The sequence below is a fragment of the Corylus avellana genome, chromosome 8, assembly GCF_965113065.1.
Source record: "Corylus avellana chromosome 8, dhCorAvel1.hap1.2, whole genome shotgun sequence".
Lineage (NCBI taxonomy): Eukaryota > Viridiplantae > Streptophyta > Magnoliopsida > Fagales > Betulaceae > Corylus > Corylus avellana.
In genome coordinates this window covers 7509178-7523069 of record NC_142497.1, presented here as the reverse complement: position 1 = coordinate 7523069, position 13892 = coordinate 7509178, and the positions used below count along the sequence as shown (strand labels likewise).

The following is a 13892-nucleotide window of genomic DNA, read 5'->3' as shown; positions in this document are numbered from 1 at the left end:
ATTTTCGGAAAAAAAAAAAAAAAAAAAAAAAAAAAAAAAAAAAAAAAACTTTGGTAGATAAAAATTTTGGCGTGTTGACCCAAGGACTTTAGATATATTTACCCTAAATTAAAATATCAATAAAATAAATAAATAAAGAATGATAGAACCAAGAAAGAAAATATTAAAAGTGACAAAAGAAAGGAAGGGAAAAAATAAATATAAAAAAAAGGTACATCATGCTTTAGTTTGAAATTTTTTATATATTTAACGGTCGATCTATATATGCTTAATATATAACGATCTTAAATATATATATAAAAAATATATATTCTTAAATTAAGCACAACACGAGCCAAAACGTTGGGCCGTTGATAACTCATCATGCACGAGGTTGTTGCCAACTTAGTTTTATAAATTGGGTTCGAAATTTCTTTTAACTCAGCTTAAAAGAAAACTTTGTTTTGTTCTCAAAACTCCAACCTTGTACTTCAATTCTTAGACGTTGGAAATTCAAAGTTCTCTCGCATGCAAACATAGATGGCAGATTTTACTTAAGATATACCAGATCATTAACTATTACTAACTATTAATTAAGGTCTCTTAAGTATCATGGTTAATATATATGTTTTCGGCATAAGAGATTTGGAATGAAATTAATATTGTGGATTCAAATTTGTTGGAATTTCGTGACCAAATTTCAAAGAATTTAGGCAGAGAATCAGAATGTGATTATGACTTTGATCAAGTTGGAAAACATGAAGGCTAATTGGAAATGAAGTGGGACCGAGAGAGGGAGGGGTAGGGTTACTGCCATTTACTTCAATTATTATGAGGACAATCAACTCATGAATCATAATTAACATAAGTTTTCGGCTACATTTTCCGGCCATCATATTTCGATGACTCCCAAACTAGGAATTCTCTTATATGGTTGTTTTAAGAATTGTAAGTTTGAAATATGATAATATTCTAATTAAATAAATTTTCTTTCAAGTTGTGTCTTTTACTAGGACCATATGGTTTTACAATATTTTTTTACGCAATTAGTATGTCACTCTTTGCAAACTTCGACTACAATTAAAAATAAATAAATAAATGTAAAAGGACAAGTGAAGAGATATCATCTAATATTCACAACATACTATTAGATCATAGCCTCCACTTGAACAATGTTTTTAAAGAAATGATTGGTTTAAAAGAAGTTGTAAGCATATAATATTGGAGTTTATAGAGCGTAAATAAATTACATTATTCATTTATGCAAAAGAGAATATAAATGGTGAAAACTACAAGTGGAAGTGACATATCAAAATACCCACATTTATTGTAAAAGACAATGAATAAAAGAACAAACAAATAAATTATTAAATTATGAAGAGGTTTTTGAAGTCAATGGATCGAAAGGAATCCACACGCGATAGTAGAAAAGGTTAAATACGATCAAAATGAAATCAGGTAAAAGCAAGAATTACTGATTTAGTAGTAATTTTCTAAAATAATTTGCAAAAGTAATCGAAAAGTAAGTTATTCAAAATAAATTTAATCATTTTCACATACCTACCGATTTGATGAAATTTAAATCTCAAAAGGCGATTTGATAAAGGGTTGAACCCCAAAGACATCTAGAATATTTTTTTATTGGGAAAAATATAAAAAAGCCTCCAAACTACTAGTCATTTGCAATATAGCCTCCTAATGTTTAAAAGATATTAAAATAGCCCCCAAACTACCAAAATGTATTAAAAATGCCACTTATTTTTTATATTCCTATAATACTCTTATTCTTTTAACAAATAAAATAATTGTAAAAAAAAAAAACAAAAAACCAATGGCGAATAACCACAAAAAAAATAAAAAAATAAAAGTTTTTTGAAATAAATAAATAATTAGTCACTGTAAATCAATTTAGTAGTTTGATGGACTACTTTAGTACCTTCCTTTTTTTTTGGAATATTTTAAGAACCGTACCTTTGATTTTACTTTAATACGACATGAAACTATTTGCAATTTATGCCAACTACAATGACTAATTATTTACTATTTATTCCAAAAAAACGATTTTTTTTTTAAATAAAAAAAATTGTTTGATTTTTTTTACCAAAAAAAGAAAAAAAAATTGTTTGGTTTTTTTTTTTATACAATTATTTTATTATTTTGTTAGTTAAAAGAATAGAGGTATTATAAAAATATAAAAAAATAAGTGGCATTTTTTATACATTTTGATAATTTGGAAGGCTACTTTAGTACCTTTCAAACATTGGGAAGCTACATTACAAACGGCTAGTAGTTTAAAGGGCTTTTTTTATATTTTTCCCTTTTTATTTAATAACAAATAAATAAACAGAAATTTGATAGGAATCATTGTTATGCCTTGGGCAACAAGTTTAACTGATTACCATATGGTTAATTTGTTTTTAACTTGTGGGGCAGCACAAAATCAATTTTCTGATGCCCCATCAATGACCACTCTGTGTACTATGAGAAAGCGAGTGAAATGAAGTCTATATCATTGAGAGAAAACTACCTGAGCCAAATCTATAAATAAAAGGACAATGCAACATATAACTTCAGTTACCCACAACACATCACATCATGTGCCATAACTACAAATAAAGTAAAAGTTATTTTTATTTTATAAGAAATTAAAATAAAAGTAACAAAAAAAAAAAAAAAAAATTCTCAAAGCTGCTTATCCAGAGCATTGTGATACAAAGTGCTTTTACTATTTTAAGCATTGTAGATATTTAAAATGCTAGATTACCTCTCAAAATTGTGATCACACAGCAATTTGTAAAGCCAAAGGATAGGGGAAAAAGCGAAGTGCTATTGGCGTTTCAGTGAAGGCAGCAAGCAGTCGTATATTCGCTCCATGCGCGATGTCACTATTAGCTTATATGTGGTTTGAAGGCCAGGCTTTCCTAGATCAATAATATCCTGTCTCAAACTGTTCAAAATATTGTTTGGGGGTTAGCTCATTGTCCAAATTCATGATTTCTCACAACTCTCCTGCTCTGTGACACACTCAAGCAACACAGGCAAGCATATATATAATACATTGAAGAATTCAGCAGATTTGCTTGTAAAACAGATAAATAAAACTAACCACTGCCATTCCCCAGTTGCTTTTGCATGCCTCTCCACAGCATGGTACAGGCGATCCAGACTATATAAGGCTAATCCAAACATGCATTGCGCTTCTTTTTCCTGTAAGATACATGAAAGATGAAGGAGGAGTGGTGTATTTAACTGAAGCAAATAGAGTGTCTTGACGTCTTTTTCTTGATTCATAAATAAAGCAATGAGAGGCAGTCAGAAAGAAATTTCCATCCGATAAGGTATATTAAAGAACCTTGGAAGAATAATTGGGAAATACAAGGTATGAAATCAGAAGGAATACTCCATAACATGCAACTGAATACTTGAAACTTGTTAGTAAACTATCAAACATACATTGTCACTGTATTATTTCTCACTTCGTCTTTTTGTTTCTTATGAGGATGAGATCTAGTTAGGGCCAACAATTTTTTACGTGATTAGCAAACCCAACACAAAATCAGCAGGTTAAAGTTGAGGGATTTGACATGTTTAATTAGATGGGTCAAAAAATAGTTAACCTATATAGTTTTATTCTCATGCCTCGATACGACACGAACCCAACATGTGAAAACACGAATTGTCAACTTTAAATCTGGCCACATATAAGATAAAAGTTGCATATTTCTGTCAAAGAAGCCACCAGTATCAGGGGTAAGTGCAGAAGTTGTCGTTTCATCTAAGAACTTGGGAGTGGGAATAGTAATTCATGGTGATTGAGAGCAGCCTACAGTAGTGCGCTCAGTAAAGGTTGCAAAGGAAATTTCTCTTTACCTAAACTATGACTTTAAGAGAACACTTAATTCAGGTAATTAATCGAGATATAAGTTAAATTCATATAAAATGTAATTTGAAACTCAGTATAAACAGTCTTATTGTTTATGTACTCTTCCATGTAAGACTGCAACCTTAATTCGGAGGTGTCATGATATGTTTCACTACATTACTGGAGATTAAGATAAATAAGATTTTTAGAGCATCCAATCAAGCAGCAGATTCTATGCGCTTCCATGGGCTAAACTCAATTGATACCTATTTTTGGATTTCAGACATTTTACTTTATCTTTATAGGATCACTTAGTCAAGATGGTAGACCATGTGAGAGACTTTATTCTTTTTAATTTATCCTACTCAAAGAAAAAAAGAAAAACTGCGAAGAACAGGTAGCTTTTTCATCATAACTAGGTGAAGATTTAGAAAAGGATTAACAAATTATTTGACAATAGCTGACATAAATCACATAACAAGTGTTTAACATGCATTTATTTGAAATGAAAAAGGAGAACAAACAAACAAGGAAAGAGCAATCAAGTTGCAAAAAGTAATTACTAGATATACTTATTCGCATAATACTTTGTTACTGACTCAATGTAATAATTATTGTTGTTACTTTTTTAAACAAAGCATAGAATAAGTTTAGGCATATGATTTGTGTCAGCCCATTTCTATCATTTGGCGCATTCATTTTGATGCACAAATATATTTTGATTGCTTTGTTTGAAAATGACTTTAAATGAGAGTGAAAAATAAATTCTTAAGATATGCAACTACTCGTAAATTAAGGCTTATAGCATGAGTAATCTCCTGTTAACAAATGGGAGACCTTACATTCATGTGACTGCATTCTGCCAACAGAGTTTTCACTGTATACTTCTATGTGAAGGAAAACGCACAAAAGCACCTTGCCACATAGCCACACAAACACACAATTCTTTCGATAAGAATTGACCAGATATTTAGCTACATACCTGCCCTTGGTCAACATAAGTTTGGTACTGCAAAATCCTTTTCTCAACCTCCACAAGGAGCAGTCTTCGTTGGAGCCGAGCCACTCTTCCCCTTCCTTCTGCTCTGGTATCCTGATTTAAATAAGCAAAAATCAGATTAAGCTATGCCTTAAATAAGGAAAACCAAAAGAAAGAGAAACCTAATTGTAGAGATAACAGAACTTGGAAAGGTCTGATAACTCCATCCAGTGGGTAGCACAGGTTACTCCATTAAAATAAGAAAAAGACAAAATTCTAGCTTTGAATCTCTTTCAACAACGTCCATTTAATGAACAATGATCCTGCAGAATGTCCAGCAATGAAACTGGATGGATATTGAGACCAGAAAGAATCCATTTCAAAACTATGCATCTTTAATCATAACTTTCGAAAGTACCAGTGCATAATAATCAGTTAACAAAAATGGCAATCGCATGCATTTCCCTCCATTTCCAAAAACCATTCATAATTGGTCAGTAGTAAAAGCACACATTTTTGAAATGTTAGGAAGAGTATAATTTCCACCAAAAATATAATCATGGAAATAAGAATTATGATTTGTGGCAAGAAAAAAAAAAAAGTAAATTCTTAAAACCTTTAACAATTTTTAATTCAAAATTTGCTACTTGCCTAGAAGATTATTATATTCTCAAATTGAATATGCAACCCACTAGTAGACAAGACCTTAACTAAAGACATACAGCAAGCTATAACCATTGCCATTTAAACAGTGCAATGAACTACATTATGCACTGCACGCATGCTGACATGCAACAAATATAGTTCACATCATCAGATTATCCTTAGAAAATAAAAATAAAAAGAGCTTTACAATCTTCCTACCCGTTTCAACCAAGCACGCATTAACATGAGCAGAACAAGAGAGAGAAAGAATGCTGGTAAGGCAGCCAGAATGGCAAAGTTGATTTCATTAGCCTTAAGAATCTGGTCCAGCTCAAGCATTGCCCTGTTCAAAGAACGATTTTTAGGAACTATAACATCAGACAAACTAGTCTATTAATAAAATTGGATAGCCACCCTATGAAACTCACGTCTCAATATCCAGTTTCAGCTTCTGAACCTGTGATGTGACAAAACAAATGTAAAATTATTGATTCATAAACAAGTACGTATTGACAATAGCGTATATTACCTGGATGAGCAAAGCACGAGCAAGTTCCCCATTAAGAAGGTTCTGAATGGGATGCATAAGTTCCTTTTCATACCTACATCCAAGAAATCAATGAACTTATCTCTCTAATAAAAAGATAAAATCAGCAGAGTTACACAAATACCATATAAAAACGTAATTCAAAACATTAACAAGAATATGGAGTTCAATAGAAATCTTTATTGCTTGGATTATTTTACATTATTGACATGTAAATCTGTCTTGATCGTCTTGATCCTTGGATGATCCATAGACCTTGAACATATACTTACATTTTCTATGATCAAGAATTAATCTCAGTTACTTTCTTCACTTCCAACACTGTTAAAACTATTGTTTTAGTAATATTTCCCATTGGTTATCAACACCAGATGTTCCTATTTTCTCATCCTACTTAATACACAACAAATAAAAGATGTTTCAAGAAAAATGTTTTTTTTTATAAGTAATTTCAAGAAAAATGTTCATGGTAAGCAAATAGAACCAAAATAGGAAGGACAAAACTATCCTCTACAACCGTTTTCCAGGCATATTTAAGCACCTCACCATAAGCAAATCCTGTTACAAGTAACTAAAAGAAGTAAACACTACGAGAGACCTACCTGGCCATAACTATTTCAAGCATTTCCTGATCTGATGCATTCTCTGGGAACTTTTGACCTTTGGTCTGCTCAGCGAATGTCAACAACATTCTGCAAACGAAGGAGACAAATATTTTAAGGTTAAGTAACAGCAAGATCTATTAAACCCAAATCATGTTCACTGTGAAATCAGATATTAATAATCAATGCAATCCCACAAGCAATCTATGATGAAGAATAGTCTGGTTAACAAATGGGAATCTGTTTGACAGAGAAAATGGTATAAAAACAATAACCTGCGCAGGGAATTGGAAGTTAACTGCACTTCTTCAGGCTCCATAACACCTTTGTGCCTCTTCCTAAATGTCTCAAAAAGTTCATCTCTAATAGACAGAAGCTGTTAAACAATTGAGTTAATCATTGAAAATTGTGAACACTTGAGATATGAACAATGCAATGCACAAAGGATAAGTAGAAGGGAGAGAGTAGTGAGAGAGAATTGCTAGCATCAATGAAGAATAGATACAAACCACGCCCCCCACACCCCCTGCGCGCGCAGGGGTGCGTCCTAAAATGACTGCCTAGATTTTAAAAGACAAAATTACTAATGAAAAGGAAACAATCTTCCCAAAATGCTCTTCACACTATCAGTGGTAAAGATTTTTTACCAGTCTTACTGCTCTGGAAGTGGAAAAGTAAGCTTTCACTGTACCCGTATTGGGAAAAAAAAAAAAAAAAAAAAAAAAGGCAATATACTCCCATTTGAATGTCTGATGATAGTTTATGAAGTAGCCCTTGATATTTTTTAAAAAATTTGAAATTGTGCAATTTCCTCAAGGTCAAAGGGTCTTGAATATGTCTTTCTCAACATTACACGACAAGGTTATCATTCAATTACTAATCCCCCACCGCTTACAACACTAATTGTGAAAATATTCATTGACAATGAGGCCCTTTCAACAGTGGCAGTTGTGACTAGTAAGATCAATGCCCATATCAACAAAGACAAAATTAATGGATATACAAGTATCCCTCTTATTCTCAACTTCTTCTTTTTTCAACTAGACTGCCCAACCCCTTTGATTGTCAAATATTCTTCACCATCAGGCAGGGAAGGGATACATCTTTTCCAATGGGTCATTTTTATTAGGACTGGACATTTGCGGCCCTTTCCTCCGCATATGCATCTAGTATTACAAAATACTGACGGCTCGAGATCTTAATCTTCAAGGGGTCATATGTTCATGACACAAAAGCAATTTACAGGCCACCAAAACATCCAATGATAAAAAATAGCAACCAAAAAACTCCAATGTGAAAGGAACTAATAGCGAGTACAGCAAGAATTAATATACCGGTTGTTCTACATGATCATTGAAAAAGCTAACTGTTGAGTCCCGCGCTTCACGAATCCATCTGTCAATGTCAGAACTTCCCATCAAACTACTGTGGCGTAGGACCCACATAGAACAGACAGAGAAGCCAACTGCACCACATGTATAGGGGATCCAATGTAAAGTTATCTTCCTGGGTTTCCGATGTTCGGCAACCTAAGAGAAGTTAAAAAGCAACAACACAACATGTCTCAAACCTGACCCAACTAAACAAGAAACCATTGCATAAGCCTGTCAATCACCCAAACATACCCCGAAAGAAACAAGTTTGGATCATTACTCTCCTATCAAACATCCAATAATTTTTTTTTTTGATAAGTAATAACTAGTCTTATTAAAATAAAACATTCAATAATAACAAACTAAATTTAACAATATCCCAATTTGAATTGACAAGTATCCTCCAACTAATAAATTGAATGTGTCTAGTCCATTTAAGGACAGCCATTCATACAAAGATCTTGAAAATATATCTTTGAGTTTGTTATACAAGACCTCCTCCCCCATCAAAGGTCTGATTATTTCTTTTATGCAAAATAACCTCAAAAGCATGGATACTTCTAACTAACAGCCAAATCTGAAGATTGTTGATGAGGAGTACTATTTCCAATATTGTTGTTCTTATTTTATAGAGCATTTACGTAACTGTACATTTCCCACTCTAGTATAAAATAATACTTTAGTAATGTGGGAACCCTAATTCAAGGTCCTCTCTTTCTGACATCCATTCTATCTCTTATTTTTTTCCCATCTTCTCTCTCTTCCCTTTCTTTTCTCCCATTATTCAACTTAGTATCAGACCAGAAAACCTATGTTCAAGCCATGACTCCACATCATACTCCCATTTAAGTTAAATATTCTAAGTGATAACCACATTCATTGAGAAAAGGTCTGCACCTACACGTAAAGGGGAATATTAGAATATTAATTAAATGATTATACTCACTATAGGCTAGAACTTTTGGGAAAATTGGTGATTTAACAATACAAAAAATAAAAATACCACAGGAACTCTTACAAGATCAGATAAATAAGAGTCCAACTTCAATAGATTTTGATAAATCAAGTTGATAGCATCTCTAACTTCACAATCAGTCCACTGCGACCCTTCTTGATTTACTTTGGGCAGCATCTCAAACAGTAGTGGGCTTGAATTGCTCCCTTCAACAGAAGAATCACTCTGCATAGTATTCATTGTATAAGGAGAAATAAAAATTAGAAGTTCAAAATAAATATTAGCGAAATTGCCCCAAAAATCCTTGAGTTTTGCCTGTGTCAAATAAGGGCCTAAGTTTCTAATTTTGACAATAAAAAGCCCAATATTTTGGCCTTGTAACAAATAAATCCTTTTGTTATACTATCCACCCAACTTTTAATGGAAAACTTGCCAGCTAGTATCTTCTCCACATCAGACCAATAAAAACGTGTCACATATATCCATATCCATGTCACCATGCCACATAAGCAATTATGCCGGAAAAAATTTAAAAATGAAACAAAAAAAATAGGAGAAAGAAAAAGAGAAAGGACAAAGATGGGCGGTGGGAGGTGGAAGAGATTCACCCCCACCACCACCCTCTACACCCTCCACTCCCACAAAAGGGGGTGGGGTGAGGTGGCCCCACCCCACAAAGGGGGCAATGGAGTGGCTCCACCCCCACCCCCCCTCTGATGGGTGCAGGGTGCAAAGGGGGGTGGTGGGGTCTCACCTTCTCTTTTTCTTTTTCTCTTATTTTATTTTATTTTTGGGCATAATTGCCTTTGTGGCATAATGACGTGGATATGGATACACATGGCACATTTTTGTTTGTCTGACATGGAGAAGATGACAGCTAGCAAGTCTTCCGTTAAAAGCTGGATGGAAAATGTGACAGAATTATTTCTCACAAAGACCAAACTTGGACCTTAAATTGTCAAAATTAGAAACTCATACTCTAATTCATCATAAGAGCAAAACTCAAGGACTTTTGGAGCAATTTTCCCATATATTAATAGCAATAATAACAAAAATATCTGAGTGTCCAGCATGCTACATGGTGAACACAATTACAGAAATGTAAACAATGCAAAAGCAAACAGCAATCACCACAAGCACAGTCATGAAAAAGGATAGGTCTTATGGTCACCTGACGTGTTGCATGTAGATGTCCAATTGATGCCTCCAAATTTGAAAATAGACCATTAATTGTAACCAATAACGAGGGCAATGAATTTTCAGGATCCTTCACTAACTCCTCCCCAAATCTATCAACTTCCATGTAAATCTATAAATGAAATTCAATCAAAATCAAATTATATACTCTTGGGGGAAAAAAAACCAATAAACACCCGTGCAGTTATCCTGCAATACATAACTATGAAGCTAAGTAGGTAGCATACAAGTGTCTATAGATATAAAATATGGTTAAGCATTTTGTAATCTGCATGTATGCGTGTATGCGCATTTGTGTGCAATGGGAAGTGTCAGTGAGTAAGAAAGGGTGGAACCGCAACCTTAACTAAACATAATGTACCAGTTCCTCAAACTCACTAACAAACCTCACTATGCCAAATAGGCTAGAATATGGTCAACAAGGACATATTGCAGGCCTTAAGTACCCTAGCAAAGTTAAACAAGATTGATGGCCTAGCATTCTGAATGGTTCCTTGACAAATAGGGTACGATGCTTTCAAATTATATCTTATGCAAACTAACTAAACATTTTTTGACTAAACAATTCAATCTCATTAGAAAGCATAGAGGGATGCAATCTTAGTACACAAGAAGTATACAAGAGAATGCCCTTATTAGAAAGAAAAAGAAAAACAAAAGTCCAGAATATCAGAAAAAAAAAAAAAAATGAAGACTATTATACACCGCTATCCATGTTTATAGGGATTTGAACAAAACAGTTTTTTAGCTCAACCACTGAAATCTCGTGATCTTCAAAGCTCATTGCATTCCACTCTCCAAATACACCACATTAAGCACAGAGGTGCCATCCACCGAACTTCCAAAATGCTACAGCATCCCAACTAATCTCTTCAACTAGCCAACAATTCTATTACCCTTCTAGGCATAACCCATTCAACACCAAAAAGATTGAAAAGTGAATTCCATAATTCTTTTACCACTTTATAGTGAAGAAGAAGATGATCAACGGATTCCTTACTCCTCTTGCACATACAACATCAATCCACCACCATGACTTACCTCTTCCTCAAGTTATCCAAAGTAAAGATTTTCCCTAATGCCAACATCCACACAAAAAATGCGGAACCTTGACTCCCAGATACTCTTCCATGGAAAATGGCAAACTAGAAGGAGTGAACAACCCATGATAAAAGGACTCACTTCAAACTTCGGTCTTTTGGATGGGATCCAACATATTTTATCCTCAATGCCTCGCCTCAATTTAATAGAATACAAAAGCTCAAAGAAAGAAGAAACCAACATAACCCAAACCAATCTTACACTACTGAAAATAGTATTCCAAAGAGCACTGCAATCTCACAATGGAGTAAAATATGATCCATTAACTCCCTACTCTTCTTACATGCAACACCAATTAACCACAATAACATGCTGCTTCCTTAGGTTGTCCATGGTGAGGATCTTCTACAATGCAGCCGACCAAGCAAAGACCGTCACTCTCAAGAGAACCTTATTCCGCCAAATACTCCTCCAAGGGAAAGGAAAACTATCATGGGTACAAGAACATTGTAGTATGATATTATCCACACATCATGAGAGATGGTCATTATATTTTACACACACAACAGAAACATAGGGAGCTTAAGCTGTCAATAAAGAAATGCAAAAGGAAAATGAACAACATAAGATTATTTATGGAGAACACAAACAAATTTAAGTAAAAACAAATGAAGAGACCATCATTAGTCAAATGCACAAAATGAAACCAAGAATAAGATTGAGCAAACCTGAGCCAAGAACATAGCAAGCGCAGATCTTAAGCAACTTAAGACAGCTATTCTCTCAGATATGTGATGTGATGCAGAATGGCATAGCTGCTGCATGGAAGAACCCTCAGCAACACTTTCACGTATCAGCTGCACCGTTCCATCAATAAAAGCCCGCGGCCCTCTCTCAAAAATCATGAAGTACATTTTACGAGCATTGGATCCCTGAAATAATATCATAGAAACAATGACAATATATTAGATGTCCCTACAAAAAGAATAATAATTAACATAAACTATCAGTTGAAGGGCATCATATGCATGGTCTACTAACCTCCGCCCTAGATTGCCAAAACTGCAAATTCTTCTGGATGTTATGCAAATTCAAAAAGATGTGCTCCAAAATATCCTCCAAAACCTCATAAACTCTAGACGTCTCTGTCATAACCCTGGGCAGGTAGAGCATTTAACCCATAGTTTGATGTTTCCCAAAAATAAGAAACAAATGCATTATTAACTCAATTTTTTAGAAAAATGTTCCTCTGCTGACAAAGCATGATATGTTTCATAAAAAACATAAATAGGAAATCTTTCATTAGCTTGCTTTTACAGAAAATTAAAGTAAAAGAATTTCCCAAACTTTATCTTTAGTTAAAATGTCATTCACATAAATACATTTCAGTATTAGTAGCAATCAAAATTACTATCTAACTAATTCAAAATATCTTAAAGGAACTGACTACTATAAATCAATTACTCATCAGTATTTTACATAATCATTTTTAACAGCCAAAAAAAAATAAAATTAAAATACGAACAATCGTTGAAAGTGTACCACAGTTAAATTATTAAAACTTGACACAAAATAAACAGAGAATGAACACGAACAGCAATTAAATGTAACACAAGTATAGAACTAAATTTAGTCGAATTCTTCATTACCCAAGGAAACAAAAGAAAATGCGAACCTCGAAACTCTCTCCCTCCATTTTCTCGGCAACCGAACAAGAAATAAAAGGAAAACAAGAAAAAACACTATACAAAGAAGTGAAAAGAGGTAGCTACAATACAGAGAAGAGTCGAGCGAGTTGGAAGGCAATGGTAGGGGGAGACATTTCCTGCGACTCCGGTACCCAGCGCGAGCCGCTTGGCGACAGAGATTTGAGATTTTCCCGAGAAAGTTCGAGCCCGAAGAGGGAAAGTAACCGACCACTCGGTTCCAGAGATAGCTGGAGTAGAATGAGAATAGGGTTTTGAGGTCCTTGGACTCGTTGCTCCCCTCAGGTACCACCTCCATTGAGTTCCTGTAGCTTCGTCGCTCTCGGCTTCTGTCCGGAGAAGAAAGGAAGAGAAGCACCGGATCGCTGATTCGATGTATATATTTCAATTCCTCAGGCGGCCTTTGACTGCTTCGACTTCGATTGAAATTTTTTTAAAAAAAATAATAATAATAATAATAAAGTATATATATAAGTTTCCTCCCATGTGGGTCGGGGTAATTTCTTTCAACATAGTCTATAAAAATAACATGTTCCTTGAACATATGAGATGCACATATTTTTTAAATAACATAAACAAAGTATATATTTTGTCCTAAACATGAAACACGAATTTTTTTTTTTAATAGTATATATTTTTTACATGTTTTTTTAATAACATGTAAATATTTAAAACATCAGTGTCACTTTTTGTAACAACCCGATGGGAAAATCAATTAACTGGTAATTGATATCTTGGTTCATCTTCCAGCCCTATCCCTCATGGAACAGAACTCAGGGATCTTAAACTCTCATAAACAAGAGAATTCAACGAAAAACTTTGTTATTCAAGGGAAAAGGAAAAGAGTAACTAAACAACCACAAAATTCATACATCAGAATAATTATAACACCTCATCATATAAATAAGTCACCAAAGTATTAGTCGACAGACCGTCATCCGAATAAACATATTACAGAACCATAATATAATTGTCTTGCAAAAGATAAAAGATCAAATCTTAAGTT

General features: G+C 33.8%; 1 protein-coding gene across 1 annotated transcript; it reads right to left on the bottom strand.

Moving 5' to 3' along the window:
- Positions 1–2474: 2474 nt before the first annotated feature.
- DGS1 (dgd1 suppressor 1) lies at positions 2475–13299 on the bottom strand. Its single transcript, XM_059574345.2, has 14 exons — positions 12958–13299; positions 12222–12336; positions 11909–12112; positions 10114–10251; positions 9006–9167; positions 7949–8143; positions 6890–6990; positions 6615–6704; positions 5995–6067; positions 5894–5922; positions 5685–5808; positions 4824–4934; positions 3086–3186; positions 2475–2926 (listed from the first exon to the last, which is right to left on the bottom strand). Exons 1-14 carry the CDS (start codon positions 13182–13184, stop codon positions 2806–2808), a joined length of 1791 nt encoding a protein of 596 aa, XP_059430328.1. The 5' UTR covers positions 13185–13299; the 3' UTR covers positions 2475–2805.
- Positions 13300–13892: the final 593 nt, after the last annotated feature.